Source organism: Corvus moneduloides, chromosome 1 (assembly GCF_009650955.1).
Source record: "Corvus moneduloides isolate bCorMon1 chromosome 1, bCorMon1.pri, whole genome shotgun sequence".
Taxonomy (NCBI): Eukaryota; Metazoa; Chordata; class Aves; order Passeriformes; family Corvidae; genus Corvus; species Corvus moneduloides.
The window spans coordinates 161,204,744-161,219,593 of NC_045476.1; the positions used below are offsets into that span (position 1 = coordinate 161,204,744).

Consider the following 14,850-nt stretch of genomic DNA (forward strand, 5'->3'; position numbering starts at 1 on the left):
TGGATATTTCTTGCCATCTCAGACCATCATGACATCTTCTATAACCAGAAGCTCCAACACCTCAGCACAAGGCTGGCTTTGATAACTCTTTTTTGTGTCCAGCTTGTAGCCAACAAGATCACATATCCTTCTTGGGTAGCAGTGAAGTTTACCCTCCAGGCCTGATGAAAAGGAAAAAAAATACACACCAAACCCCACAGTTTTATGCCAAAGACACTGAGCTAGGAGCAATCTCCCCTGGAGACATCACTGAGAAGGGATGACATACTGAGGCCATTTCATTCCTGGAACCTATACATGTACTCTCATGGGCTCAGCAGCCATTTCTGTAACTCTTTGGACTGAAATCCCATTACCAGGAGTCTGGAGGACCCTTGTCTATGCTACTGGAAGCTTCACACAATTAATGAGGTCTGTAAAAAGTACAAGACAATTTCTTAAATGAAAGTGCTGGCAATTCCCACTGAAGCAACAGGCTCCACAGCCAAGGAGACAAACAAGGGGCTGAATTTCCTGGGGCACAGGTATCATTGCTGAGCACACACTGGGCTTGCCTGGCTCAGTGCTAATGAAGATGGATTGAACCAGGAAGGACCACAACCCAGCCAACCAGAGAAACTGCAAGGTTGCTCTCCATGGAGCCTGCGGTAGAGCCCAGAGCTGCTGTATTGATGCTGATGACAAAAATAAGTGATCTAGCAAAAAAACCCCAAACAGTCATTACACCAGTAATTGGAGATGTGACCTCTCTAATTGCCAACGCCACCCATCCTTATACACCTTGTTCCATGCTGGCAACGTGCTCAGGCTTTACACCGAGGTGTAAAGGAGTGTGCATTCCTATTTTAGATTTTAAAGTCCTGTCAGCAAAGTCAGGGTTATTTCTTAAAATAGCTCGGGCCAGAATCCAGCTCAAGGACACTGCACACAGCCAATGCATCCGCTGAGGTAAATGAAAGTCACTGTGAAAACACACATTTTATATTTAGGCACTGTGAGAGGCTGCGGTTGGCCAAGCTCCGGTCTTCTCTGGGAGCACCTGGCACTGTCCTGTCAGATGTCTTTTGGTCCAGCCCCACCAGCACTTGTCCTGCCCAGCCCATAGATCTGAACTCCTATTCAGCATTGCCTCACTAATTGGCTGAACTGCATGTTCCTGATGAACCTGGTGGGAAACATGGAACAGGATCAAGTCCACCTTGAGGCAGATGTAGGTGCCTCAGTTTAGCTTGGTTTGCAAAAGCTTTGCAAAGCAAGTGTGAGGAAGTTCATACCACCAAGAGCATCATATAGCCTGCTGTTTTGTAATTCCACCAAGTGAGACATGCAGGACAGAGAGAAAATATGTATTTATTTACTTGATAGGAAAGATGCAGCTGAAAAGCATGTGAGTGATAAATTCAGTTCATTTCATCCAAGATGCAAATCCCACTGAAGGGCAAAATATTCAGTGTGCCTCCACTCAGCCCAGCCCAGCCCAGCCTAGCCCAGCCCTGCTTTGCATGTGTCATTTATCTCCTGCTGAAGCCAGTACGGTTGCTATAGAGAACCCTGGGGTGGCTGCCAAGTATTTCTGCTAATCCAGACACCCCGTAAGTTCCGATACCCTCCTGATGGGACTTCGGGAAAGGGTGAACATTTCCCTCTATGCGAAGACATCAGGACATTTTGGAGACAGGGCTCTCCATAGCTGAGGAACCCAGAGGACCTGTATATGACCTGTTTCATCGAGTCCTCTCAGACAGAGCCAAGTGACAGCCAAGGCTGCACCCAGAAAGGTGCTGAGGTATTTAACTCCTATTTGAGGATAAAGGCATTAGTGAACTCAGTGCGAGATTTAGGTGACTAGAAATGTCTCTTCCAGAAAGATGAGATATTCAAAGGTCTTGGCTTGTACAGAAGCAGAACTGAGTGAAGTTATTTCAGGCAATCAAACTGTTGTCCTTGCGGCACCTTTCACATGATACCCCTAAAAACACACTTGTCACAATGCACCATCTACTTTTTGTGTTATTACAAGAAGACTGAAACCACCTGAGGGGTATTTATCCCCTCAATAACCAGGGAACAAGGCAAGGAGAGCTGAGACTTTGAAAGGAGATTAAAGAATTGCTTCTTCAAAATTCACATTTCTGATGCTCAGCTAAGTCTCACCAGATCTGCATTCAGAAGCACTTTGTTTGAAGCAAACCCAGTGATATAAGCACTGGCTCAAGCTCTGTATCACTCAGCCATTGTTCACTGGTGCAAAACTGAAGCTCCCAAAATAGGCAGAGACATCCAGGCTAGGGTCTCTACGTGATTTTTTTTTCCAAGTCATAATGTAGGGATAATAATCTCATCTGCATCTTTGTGAGAATTGGAAAATCTACTGAAGACATGAAAAAAGGCTTATGTGCCCCAAAACATGTTTTCTTCACCTTCTCCAGCTACACTGTTGATTGAACAAAAGATATTTCTTTTTTTTACATACTTTGCTTAATTGCTGATACCTTTAGCAGACCCTTGATGAAAATGAGCATTTTGAGTTTTTCCATTCACCAGTGAGAATATCAAATGTCATCAACAAGGAGTAATTCAAGCAACATACGCATAAAAAGTCAGTGAAAAAAATATGCCCGCCCATGTAAAGAAGAAATGGAAAACTTACCTTTGGACCTGCTGGCCCAGGCAGTCCAAATGCTCCTGGCTGTCCTGGTTCACCCTGCAAATAACAGAAATATCACTGGCAAACACCTATCTTTTATATAAAGGCTAGGATAGCTCAAACCAGTCAGTACATGCATTTAGAAATATTGACAGTCCTGAGTACCGCTATACAGAGATCTGAAAGCTTACAGTGTTTTTGCCTCACAAAAAATGAAAGCAGAAAGAAACAAAATTAAAAGCAAAGCAGCTCTTCATCTGCTCTCAAAACACAACCAAGTAGCAAGAAGTGAGTTCCCTAAGTTGTGAACAGCTTGCACTGATTACAGCATGCAAAAAAGGATTCCTTGGAGTCAGCATAACGCATTTGTTTTTGAATTTGCACCTTGCAGTGTATGAACACATCTTATAAGGAATTCTGCAAGTACAAGTATGACACGTCCATCCCATGATGTGATGAAGTTGCATCAGTTCTGGAAATAATATTGAAAAATTGTCACAGTTTTTCCAAAGTAGGACAAGTGTGGCACAAAGAAGAAACAGGATGTAAGGAAAAGAGCTTTTCTGCTGTGTGTCACTCCTTTTGTGTATGCCTGCCCTTCCAAAGGATCCTTTCCCAAGCTCCTTCAGTTGCCACCAAGTGACTGCCACAAAGAGACAGTGAATGACATGGTGAAGGTTCACCATCAGGTTGAAGATAATTCTAAAGGATGGTGATCAAGCTGGGGAAAAGATGCAAGGCTCTAAAATATACTTCTATAAGATACTGGAAAACGTATTTGTGGTTTTGTGTTTTAACTGCAGTCCCCTTACAGGCAGTATTTGTTACACTACATCCTTCCTTGAGCTAGCCCTGCCCCTCCTCCTCTTCTCCTAGCTTTTAGCAATGCACAGGAGGAGTTCAGGCCCTTGCTTCTGTGACCAAGACTCCAATTTCTCCAGCCCATGTCTGTTGTGGAAGCACAAGGTGGTCCCTTGCACTCCTGCCATCTCCACTAGCCAAGGACTCCTTGCCAGCCATAAAACAAGTGGCCAGGCTCTGCAGCTGCAGCTATTTACCAGCAGGTCTCAAACCACAAGCTGCTCCCTTTCCCTCCTTAATGAATGATAACAGAGCTGCCCTGGAGCCTCCAGCAATGGTTAATCCATAGGACACCTGCCTTGGCTGCAAACATGTAAGGGAGAGTTTCAGGGCTATTTATCTCCTGCTATTTGTTTCTGCTGCTCCTAAAACGGCCACACAAATCCCCCAGATGTGTTCCACTCAAGGCAGATTGATTCCCACTGCCTGCCTCTCACTGAAAAGCGGGATTACATGGGAGGCACAAAAATGCTTACAGCTTCTCCTTTTGCTCCATCCCTCCCAGGGGGGCCAGGTGAGCCCAGGGAACCCTGTAACAACAAGGGAGTTATCATCAGCACAGCATTAACACCTGCTGCAAGTGCAGTGACATGAGGAGAGCATCAAAACAAGAATAAGGAATGAGGAGAAACATTTCAACACAAACATTTATTTAATTTCTGGAGGAGCTGCTGCTAACATTAACACACTAGGCATGATTGATGAGCTGCTAACGAGGAACAAGGCACTCTCGTCCACTTAACTCATTTAAGAATAAATTAATATAAAAGCTCTGGAGCTAATTAGACACATAACAACTGAGTCATCTTAATATTATCATATCATCTTCCCTTAGCCCCTCTCTTCACCATTCCATTGTCTCAAAAAGTTGCATTCAAATTTTTTTTATTTTCCTCCTTGATTGTACAGCATCCATCCCAAAGCTCAGAAGCCTCTAGGCAAAGCTATAATATGCATAAGTAGTAAGCTGAAAAGCAAACAGAAAAGAAGTCTTGAAATACTCAAGCAGTCCTCAGGAATGACCCTGGCCACTGGATATCAAGTCCCAAAGCTGTGAATGTGCAAAGGTGAAGAAAACAAGGAACAGAAAGCCAAACACCACTTAAATTTAAAATGTTACCATTTAAAATCTTCCTATGCACCACGATGAATGGAACTAAATATACTGAGATTGGTAGCCCCCCAGCTAACAGGAACAGCAGCAAATGTGGAGAAAATGAAAGTTTGCTGCCTGCAGCTGGCAATTTAAAGAACAAATGGAGAACAGAAAGACAATAGACAAACAACAGGCAAGTCAAGCCATACAGTGAGGAACTGGCTTAGTGTTTTCACTTCTAGGCACTGCAGCAGTTTCGTCTTAGGTGTGTTTTTATAAAAGGCTCAAATGAGAAACAGACACAGGCACAGCAAGATGCCACTGTGGGATTGCCACTGAGATTGTACAGGACCAGTTTGTTGTGTATTACTTGGAGGGGCATCTTGATATTTCATGAGGTGGAAAAAGTTTAAATTCCTAAAATTCCTCCTGCAAATTATGATTAAGGGATTTCCAACAAATGTGCCCAAAATAAATACTAGTCAACAGAACCACAACAAGCAGCTAAAGGCCACCACAGTCCAAAAGTTATTTATGTTCAGTGCAAGTCAAGGCATAGTAATATTTGGCCTTCCATGTCTCATATTGAAGAGACTCTAGTGTTTCTGTGTGTATTAGCACTGAGTTCCTGTTCTATTACATTTATGTATTTTGGAGTTTTACAAAGTTTAGTCAAAGCTCATGCCTTTGAGCTCTCCACACATTTGTCAAATGTGACTGACCATCATCAATAGGTTTAGAAAACTTTAAGCTGCACTTTGATGAAAAACAGTACAACATCACAATCTCCTTTTCTGAGCACCTTGCTTACACAAAATGAAACAAAATATAATACAGAGGTAAAATGAAAGACTTAGAGGAGGGTTGGTTTTCATTACACTTCCACAATAGCTTTATAAACTCGTCCACTTTTCAGAGGATAATTAATAAAAACTTGGACTTACTTTTTCTCCTTTGTCCCCTTTCAGTCCAGGAAAGCCAGGGAACCCTTCTTCACCCTACAACACCAAAGTAAAAAATACCTCATATCAAATGCCATATCGTTCTGTGGTGTATCTGTGTATTTTAGACAGTGCAGTTGTCATCTCTTGAGAACTGAGTCCAGCTTCTCACCCTCACTGTAACAATACTGTGCTCAGTCACCTCTAACTTGCCCATATTTGAACAGGTTCACTTTCAATTTTCCATTCCAGTGTATTCCTGCCCCTCCTTTTTGTAATTACCATCCAGAACCAGTAGTTTTACAAGAAAAAGATTAGAGAGCAACCCTTGTTAAAAAAAGTATTTGAAGCATAGCACCACTTCCCTGAGAAACACTCCTGTTGCCATATTCCAAAGCACAAAAACTTGAAGTTTGGCATGGCCAAAATGCCAAGTTCCCAACTGTGTGGTTTTTGGTTTTTTTTATTTAAATAAATGGCAGGGAAATTGACATGGAAAATATTGGAAAAATTAAAATATAGGATTTTTTTCCCTTTATCTGCTCTCTTTAGGACAAAAGACTGAGAGCTTTTTCCCCATCTGCTTTTGTAAAAACTCACTAGCACAGAAAAATCCTTTTGCAAGAGCATTCAATTGGCTAAGAAATTGATGCATGTATTTCCAAGTTGTCTGTACATACATAAGGACTAACTAAATATGTAGATAAAGTCAGGCTAAATTCTGCCACGTGCAATCTGATTTGTGACTTTTTTTTTGTAGGTCTAGTCCAGCAGACTTAGATGGATGTATTCCTAGGGCAAGGTTCCAGACAACAATAGATGAGTCCAAATCCAGCCTTATTTATTTATAGGTGTATTTGGCATTTAAAAGTAAATAAAAGATAGTATCTGAAAAGCATCTGTCCTGTATATGCAAATTAAAGTCTTTACATTTATAATCACATTCCTTGCTAACTGAACCTTCATGAAGCATTCCAGAATTTGCAATGCAGCTGGTGATAAAAATCAGCTCTGCTGTATTCAAATGGCTCTCTAATGAGATAGAAAACCCATCAAATAGCAAACGTGATTTTTGAGGAAATCATTTGCTCTAAGAGGTCAATATAACTTGAAGGAACTGCTGTTCCATGGCAAAGTGTGTCACACAGGTAGGAGAACAATTTGTGTCATTCCTATGCAAAGCAAAGGGAGTTTGCATAAGGTTCAGTTAATTAGCTTCTTCTCTTGCCTTTTTTTTTTCCTCCGTGAAATAGCAACTGCTTGGCAAAGCTGTACAAATTAATCCTGGGAGCAGTCAGTAAGTTTGAAGCATAGTGCTCATAGAAATATTCATGCAGGACAGGAGAGTATCCACCAGCTTTTCCAGTTTCTCTCCAAGGAGAAAATTGCACAAAAGCAACCTAGACTCTAGAGACAGGTTTAATGTTACCTGGGGAACCACCACTGGAAAGGCTATAAAGTGAAAAGAGCTCCTACTTCTGCACCTTCTGCTGACTTCCAATAGAACCATTAAGGATTGAAAAGACCTCCAAGATCATCGAGCCCAACCATTATCCCAGCAAGTTAATGCCAAGTCCACCACTAAACCATGCCCCCAAGTGCCACATCTGAACGTTTCTTCAACACTTCCAAGGACAGCGATTCCTTAACTTCCCTGGGCAGTCTGTTCCAATGCTTGAATACCCTTTCAGTGAAGAAATGTTTCCTAATATCCAATCTAAACCTCCACTGGTGCAACGTGGAGGTGACTGAGCCAGCAATTGTGATTGCTGAAGGCCCAAGGAGCCCCAAAATAGCAGAGGCCTGCCGGTTGACCGATTCCGAGGTTTAAGAACACCCTCTGACCTCACGGGGACAAACGAAAAGCCCCTCCCTTCAGGCTTTGTGGTGCTACGCAGACTCGGTCTGTTCGATTGACTTGTTGCCCTCCCCGCCCTCAGATCCTCCCCATCGGCTCCCTCTCGCTAGGCCCGCCTTTGTACCGCCCCCGTGCCCGCCGGTCACTGGTTCCTGACGCTCCCTCCGCTCCTGTATAAAAGCTCTGGGACTGCTGCCTCGCGTTCTTTTTCGCCTCTGGTCCTGTCTGTGGATGCAGCAATGAACCACCTTCTGTGGAATGCCATGCAGGAGAGCCCTCCTGACTCTTTGCTTCTGGTAACGCTGAGCAATGCGGCTTGGGTGTGGTGTGAGAGTCCGCACCTAACAGCCGCACGGGTGAGAGGAGTAAGCGTGCTGGAGTGCTATCCTGCACCCCCGGAATGATTCCTTTGCCAGGGACGTGTCAGGGAAACGCAGCTACCCTTCACGAACCCACACAGTGCGTTAGTACAACTTGAGGACATTTCCTCTTGTCCTGTCACTTGTTACCTGGGAGAAGAGACTGCCCTCCTACCATGCTCCAACTTCCTTTCAGGGAGTTGTAGCGAGCAGTAAGGGCTCCCTGAGCCTCCTTTTCTCCAGGCTAAACAATCTCAGTTCCCCAGCTGGCTGCTTTGTATGCCTCAGTAAGCAGAAAAGCATGTCAGGATAGGGGTAGGTTCTGCATATGTTTGAACCTTAATAAAAGCACAAGAGAAGATCATGTAGCCTGTTCCAGAAAGCTCACATTCACAGGGACTTCACAGGAGTGAGCAGTGGTAGAGAGCAGAAAGCAGAGAGGCATTGGTGCTGCTGCGCTGCACAGGGCCAAAGAAGCTGTGACAGACAGGGATGAGAGAGCAACCACCAGCTCGCCTAATTCCCAGCCAGCTGCCAAAACCCTTCTGAGGGTGCAGCTAACCGGAACGGAGTCATGTTGTCACAGCAATTTACTTCATTGAGCAACTCTTTTTTTTTTTTTCTTTTTTTCCTAACTGTCTGACTTTGTGAACTGCACTGCAGAACAATCGCCTTTTCTTTTCACTTGTCCACCAAATTTTTAAAACAGGTAAAATCCCAAGTATTGTGCTCAGCATGCTGCTGAGACCTAGGTAGCTGCTATACCCAAAAGGCATCTGTTCCTTCCCCTTAGCCCCTCAAAATAGGTAAGTTAGTTTAGAAAAAGTGCTTGCCTCTCTCCCTAGCACTTGTGGACTGGGGGGGATCTGCTGGCACATCTATCCTGGAAATGACTTTCTAGGGAAAGTCGCAGTTAGAAAAAGACAAAATTGCCCAAGGAAGAAATCAGAGGGACCCAAATAATGGTGTTCCAGAGGAGTCCTTGCTGGGGACGTTATGTATTTGGCAGTTAGGCTCAAAGAAAGGCAGCAGATTTTCCTGAGAATTTTCCCTTTCCCAGCTCATGAGCCTGCTGTTCCTTCCTGACCCACTGGAAAACCTGCTGCTTGTGTTGAGTTTCCCCCTCTGAGCTGCACAGCCAGTGGCCTTTAATCAAACATTTCCACCAAAGTTTGCAAGGGAATAAACAAGTCCATTAGCTCACAGTTGGCAAAATATCTGTCAAAGGAGCCCAGATTTGGCAAATCTGATCCAAAGCAAGCAGAAGACTTTTCTTGCACTGTGGCTGTGAAGTGCAGTCAGATGGAAGCAGAGCAAGGGAGGCCGGGCAAGTGCTGCAAGCACTGAAGCCATGTACTGCCATGGGCTGTGAGTATACAGAGGTTACACAGCCCACAGCTACATATTTCTGCAAATGCCAATTTCTGCTATTCAACAGTTATTCTATGGTTAGTTACTTGAATAACAGCAACAACTCATTTGTTCCCTGCTTGGGTCACTGCTGGACACAGTATAAATAAACGTTAAATGACAACCACTGTGCTTCAGTTCTCCATTTAAAATTGCAAGCAATGTGTAAATATAAGAAAGAAGTAGCAGAGAGCACAGGGCAGTGGAATAGCTGCCAAGCAGACACTGTCCGCAAATGCTCTGGGATGAACCACATTGGGAGAACATGTAGGCTCTGGCAGCTGGCACTGAGCCCTGGGGAACAAAAGACCATCACATTCTTTGCACGAAGGCCAGACCTGGTTTTGCCACTGGAAGGGACTGAAATAATCCTGTATTCCCACAGATTGCCTGCACTCCCAGCTTCAACACAATGGGAATCAGGTGGTGACATGTAAACCACACTTAGCTGTTTATGCCATGCACTCCTATTGTCACCCATCTATTTTAAGAATATCTGAAATTCCAAGGCTTTCGTTTTCTGGAGAAGCATCGGGACCAGAATAGGAAGGTAACAAGGACCAGGGAAATGAGGAGCACCAGCAAAAGAAGAGGCTACTGATAAAGAGGGGAACAGACTATAGCTTCTAAGGCAGCTTCCCTTAGGTTTAGCCTGTATTTTCTGGAGTAGTTTTATACTTTAAATGGGGTGACCTTTTGCTTTTTTTGGTCAATGGTTTTGTGGAGAAAACTGGAATGTGCAGGTAGTGGTACCTGAGAGCTGTTTTGAAGTAACAAATACGGCATTTGCAGTAACAAATAAGCTTGTCTTAGGATGTTATTAAAAAAATGAAATACTGCAGCCTCTCAGGATGCAGCACTAGAAAAGTCACTCTGAAAAGTCCATCCTTCATTCCTCAAAGAATTGGTAACAATTCTGCAAGAAAATTAGGAAGGTTTTCCAAGCCATACTGAAAACAAAAAGTTTAAGCCGAATTCACTAAAAATGATAGAATTTTGAATTTCTTTGTATTTGCTTTTAAATGGAAGCATTCAGAGCCACAAAATGGATACAAAGCAAGGGGTAACCACTACTTCTGTTCTTCCAGGGGGCTCTCAGAGAGGGCCTCACATGGGTACATGGGTTGTCCAGACCCAATGGATCAAAGGAAAAGCCACATCATGAGAAACTTCAAAGCACAGGCAACTCTCAGCTGCTACAGACAGAATATTGGGGTGATGAAGAATAAAAATACACCTCTTGGCTTCAGCCATTAAAAACAAATAGGTGATGTGGGTAAGGACAAACACACCCAGAGAGGTTCCTCTGCTAGTCTGTGTACATCAGCAGAATTACTCCATTTTTCTATTTGAGGAAGGATGTCTTCTGGATACACCAGCATCCTGTGGATTTGCCAGACCATGCCAGCTCCAGGTTAGCAATTGCTCCATGTACCTTAAATTGTTGTAGGTTGTGCAGAAGTTCACCTCAGCTGGATTACAGTGAGCCCCACTACCCCGTGTTTATGGTAGCCCATGTATTTATGGTCTGTGGCCAAATTATATACACGTTTGCCATGGTGTAACCCCAGCCAGCAGCCAAGGCCCATGCAGCCACTCACTCACTCACTCCCCTACCAGCGGGACTGGGGAGAGAATCAGAAAGGTAAAAGCTGGAAAACTCATGGGTGGAGATAAAGACAGTTTAATAGGGAAAGCAAAAACTACCCAGAAACAAAGCAAAGCAAGGAATTAATTCCCTGCTTCCCATGGGCAGGCAGGTGTTCAGCCATCTCCAGGAGAGCAGGGCTCCATCACATGTAAAGGTGACTTAACACCATCACTGCAAATGTCCCCTCCCTTCTTTCCTGTTCCCCCACTTTATATACTGAGCATGATGTCACCTGGTCTGGAATATCCCTTTGAGCAGTTTGGGTCACCTACCCTGGCTGTGTCTCTTCCCAACCTCCCCTGCACCCCCAACTTCCTTGCCAATGTGGCAGTACAAAAAGCAGAAAAGGCCTTGGCTCTGTGTAGGCCCTGCTCAGCAATAACAAAAACATCTTTGTATTATCAACAAAAATCCAAAACACAGCCCCATACCAGCCACCATGAAGAAAATTAACTCCACCCCAGCCAAAACCAGCACAACATCCCATGTAGATTCTGGTATGTCTGACTGGAGATAACAAAGACATTACAGTAAAAATAACCTTAATTACTAAATGATATATTTAATCAGAGTGGGAAAAACTAGTGCACAGATTTTGCCATAGCAAAATTGCCTCATAGCAATTTTTTTCTGAACAGATTTAAAACAGAGAAGGAAGGAATCTGCAGGTATAAGGAAAGATGCAGAGATAGAACAATTCAGTATTACCGAGACATCGGAAGCACATAAAGGAAAAATTCCTCAGTGATTTTTTTAAGCAATCCACTCAAATTTAAATGTTTCTCTTTCCTCCATTTGCAGCTCCTCAAGCAGCTGCCAAGTTTACAAATATTTCTTCTAACTTGAGAACAGCTGTGGCCTATAATCACATATTTTATTTGAAACTATGGGTTGCAGCCTATGTTAATGAAAATAGAGCAAACGAAACAAAAAAAAAAAAAAAACAAATAATGGGAAAAAGTCAGTCCAAAACACATGGTTAGATTCTCATTTGCCTGTCAAATTCAAATAAATCACAGGACTTTCCCTTCAGCATACAGAGCAGACATCAGAAGACAGATAATTCTAAGGTCAATTCCATACATTTTATTTATTTTATCTTCCAAACTGGTCTACATCTCATGCAAAAGTGCCACTTCTCTAATCCTGGTATGAAATTAAAGTTTCTAACCTTGTCACAAAATGTCAGTGGAGGTGTCATTGGGAGACATACAAAAAATCTGCCAAGCAGAACCCCATGAATCACACGCTCAGCATGTTGGCAGCTTCACAAACTGGGGAGTCTAGAGCCAAAGTAGGAGACAAAATAGCAAGATCTGAAGAAAAACAGAACAACTGGGCAAGATGAAACAGAAACAGAAGTAAAATTGAACTATGCAGTGGTGGCACTTCACCATTAACACCCCCTCTCTCCTTTGTTAATTAACTTCACAGCACTCCTGTGAAATCAGAAGGGAGTTACAGCAACTGTAATATTGCTGTCACCTCATGAGGGTGATGAGTTGGAGGTACAATGAAGCAGAGGACGGATGGAAGGTCCCAGGGCCCAGGACAAAGATAGAAACTCACTCCAGATTTTCTGTGACCTAGGTCAGTGCCTTAACCATAAATTTATTATTTTTCCTGGCTCTTTGGCCTGCATCTAACGCGACAGCTTGATGTTCATGAAGAATAAATGAGAAGATGATGGGTAGCTGTCCTGCTGCTGATCCATGGTTACACTCTGAACTGTTATCAGTGTTTGATCAGTCACATGAAGTGGGAGGACAGAAGAGATGTCACAAGTTGGGTGGGGTCTTCAGGTTCAAATGTCTTAGAACACTTCCAAGAGACACCATGGTCTGGAAGAATGCAATATCTTTCCTTTCAGGGTTTCTTCATTCAAGGGAACCAACCAATGACAAAATAAATATTTTATTGAAATATACTTCAAATTTTGAGGTGTTTTTTTTTTTTTTAGATAAGCAAGGCAAAGATGAAGGTTTCATTAAAAGCCAGGGGTGATCTGCAGATCAACTGAGAGGCAGAGCCACAGTGGATATATGTCACCTAGCTCCATTTTCAAAAGCTGCTGACCAGACAGCCAGCACAAATGACTGCCATTCTTCAGTGCCCAGGTGCAAGATTCTATTAGCTTAATGATGCTAAAACCCTATTAATATCTTGGCAAATTTGACACCAAAGTTGGCCTAATCTTCTGCTTCCACATAAAATAAGATATTCATCTCAACTTGGATTTTGCTGCACAAAGAAGTTAAGAAAATCTTCTCTTCTGGGTGTGTGTATTATAGTCTGTTCTAATAAACAGAATGGTAACGTGGACATGATACACAGGGGTCAGTGGAAGACACAGGTTCTGCAGGACTATCTGGAAATCCAGCCCAGTGCAAACAACTGTTTAAATGATAACTATTGGAATTTTTTGTATTTCAAACATATGAAAGGTTTTATTTAATCCACTAAATAGAAGTCAATTGTCCCCAAAAGGTACCTTCCCAAAAGAAATTCAGGGAACCATGTTTTCAAATACTCTCTGAACCCTTGAATCTTATCATGAATATCATGGATCCCACCATGAGACCAGAAGGGTCCTTCTGACCCTCCCATTTTATGATCACTGATCTTCTGGAGAGAGCAGATGCATCATTTTTCAGAGATTCCAACAGATATCTTTCCCTCAAGAAACTTGATACTCCAAATTTTCATAAAAATAGGTAAAGCAACAGTGGGTCATAGTTAATTTGACACATGGCCACCTATAAACTTGGTACTGCAGGAGAAAAGTTGCATCAGAGCTCACTCATGTGGCACAGCTTTACACTAATTTAAGTCAGTGTATAGTTCACAATAACACTGAAATATCCTAAAATGTTATCACTGGTGCCTGGAATTCTTTCCATCAGCTTCATATTATCTGCCTCCCCACCACGATACTCCTTCACTCCCTTAGAAGGTGATTGCTGAGAGACTGGGGTGGTGAGACACCTCTGACAGCTCCTGAACTGCTCCTTCATCTCCAACCCAGGCTGAGCCAAGTGGAGAATGTAACTAAAGAAAGCACCTCTGCAGCAGAGAGCACAGGAGAGTACAGGAGGGAGCTCTTCTGTTTGAAATACTCCTGTTCAACAGCTGGAGTTGCTCAGTCAATCGCTGAAACATTCAAATTAAGAAACAGTCAAGAGTTTGCAGAGCTATTTATGATTGAACATAATAAATAGGAGGTAAAATATAATTGGAAACAATTGCTATCATACTCTCACTGCACAGAGGAATAACCTGACCAATACACTGGACTGCAATGAGTTGGATTTGTAGAAGCAGGACTAACAAATCCCAAAAGTCTATTTTTTCTTGTTTGCATGGTTGGGGCAAGAGGGTCTTCAATTAAAGATATGATTCTTAGAAACCTTGAAATATGAAAAACATAACTTTGCTCCAAAAACTTCTTTGCCCTGAAGCACAAGTCAATGCTCCTTGCCAGCACCTGACACTGCTCAGGACCAGACAAACAGCTTGCCAAGTGCCAGAGGGAAGTGTTCGTTGAAACAGAAAAATATTCCAGTCATGTATCATGGCACTGGTGAATTAAAGTCCTTACATCTACAAAAAGTATACAGAAAATTGTTCTGGTCTTGTGGATGATTTTACAGACACTGGTTGATATTTTTTCTTGCCAGAATAATCTATAAATTCAATTTCTTCTGCTTCTGGGAAGTTTCTGATGCTTCAGATCTCCACATACCCCTCAAAAATTTCAGTAGTTCCAAGAAGAGCATTTTAGGGCAGAGGAGTAATGTGTCAGAGCACTCTGAACTCTGGTGTTGATCTGCTTTGAACCATCTCCTGCTACTGATATTCCACATTCACCCCTTAGTCTATCTTCTGGTGCCTCCCTGAAATATATACAAAGCTTTTCCTCAGGATTAACTGCATTGTCTGGTCCATGATTCCTCCCCTCCTTGAGGAGTCCCTTCCTTTAAATCTCTCCCTGCTGGGTAAATTTGCCAAATCAGCGATCATTCTTCTC

The 14,850-nt window shown here is 42.8% G+C and overlaps 1 protein-coding gene across 1 annotated transcript in view; it reads right to left on the reverse strand.

Annotated features, from left to right (window-relative positions):
- Positions 1-14,850, reverse strand: part of COL22A1 (collagen type XXII alpha 1 chain) — a 227,599-nt gene that overhangs the window by 104,278 nt on the left and 108,471 nt on the right. Inside the window, exons 13-15 of the mRNA XM_032134095.1 lie at positions 5,549-5,602; positions 3,985-4,038; positions 2,651-2,704 (exon numbers count right to left, since the gene is read on the reverse strand). Coding sequence (XP_031989986.1) covers positions 2,651-2,704; positions 3,985-4,038; positions 5,549-5,602 — 162 coding nt within the window. The remainder of the gene's footprint in view (positions 1-2,650; positions 2,705-3,984; positions 4,039-5,548; positions 5,603-14,850) is intronic.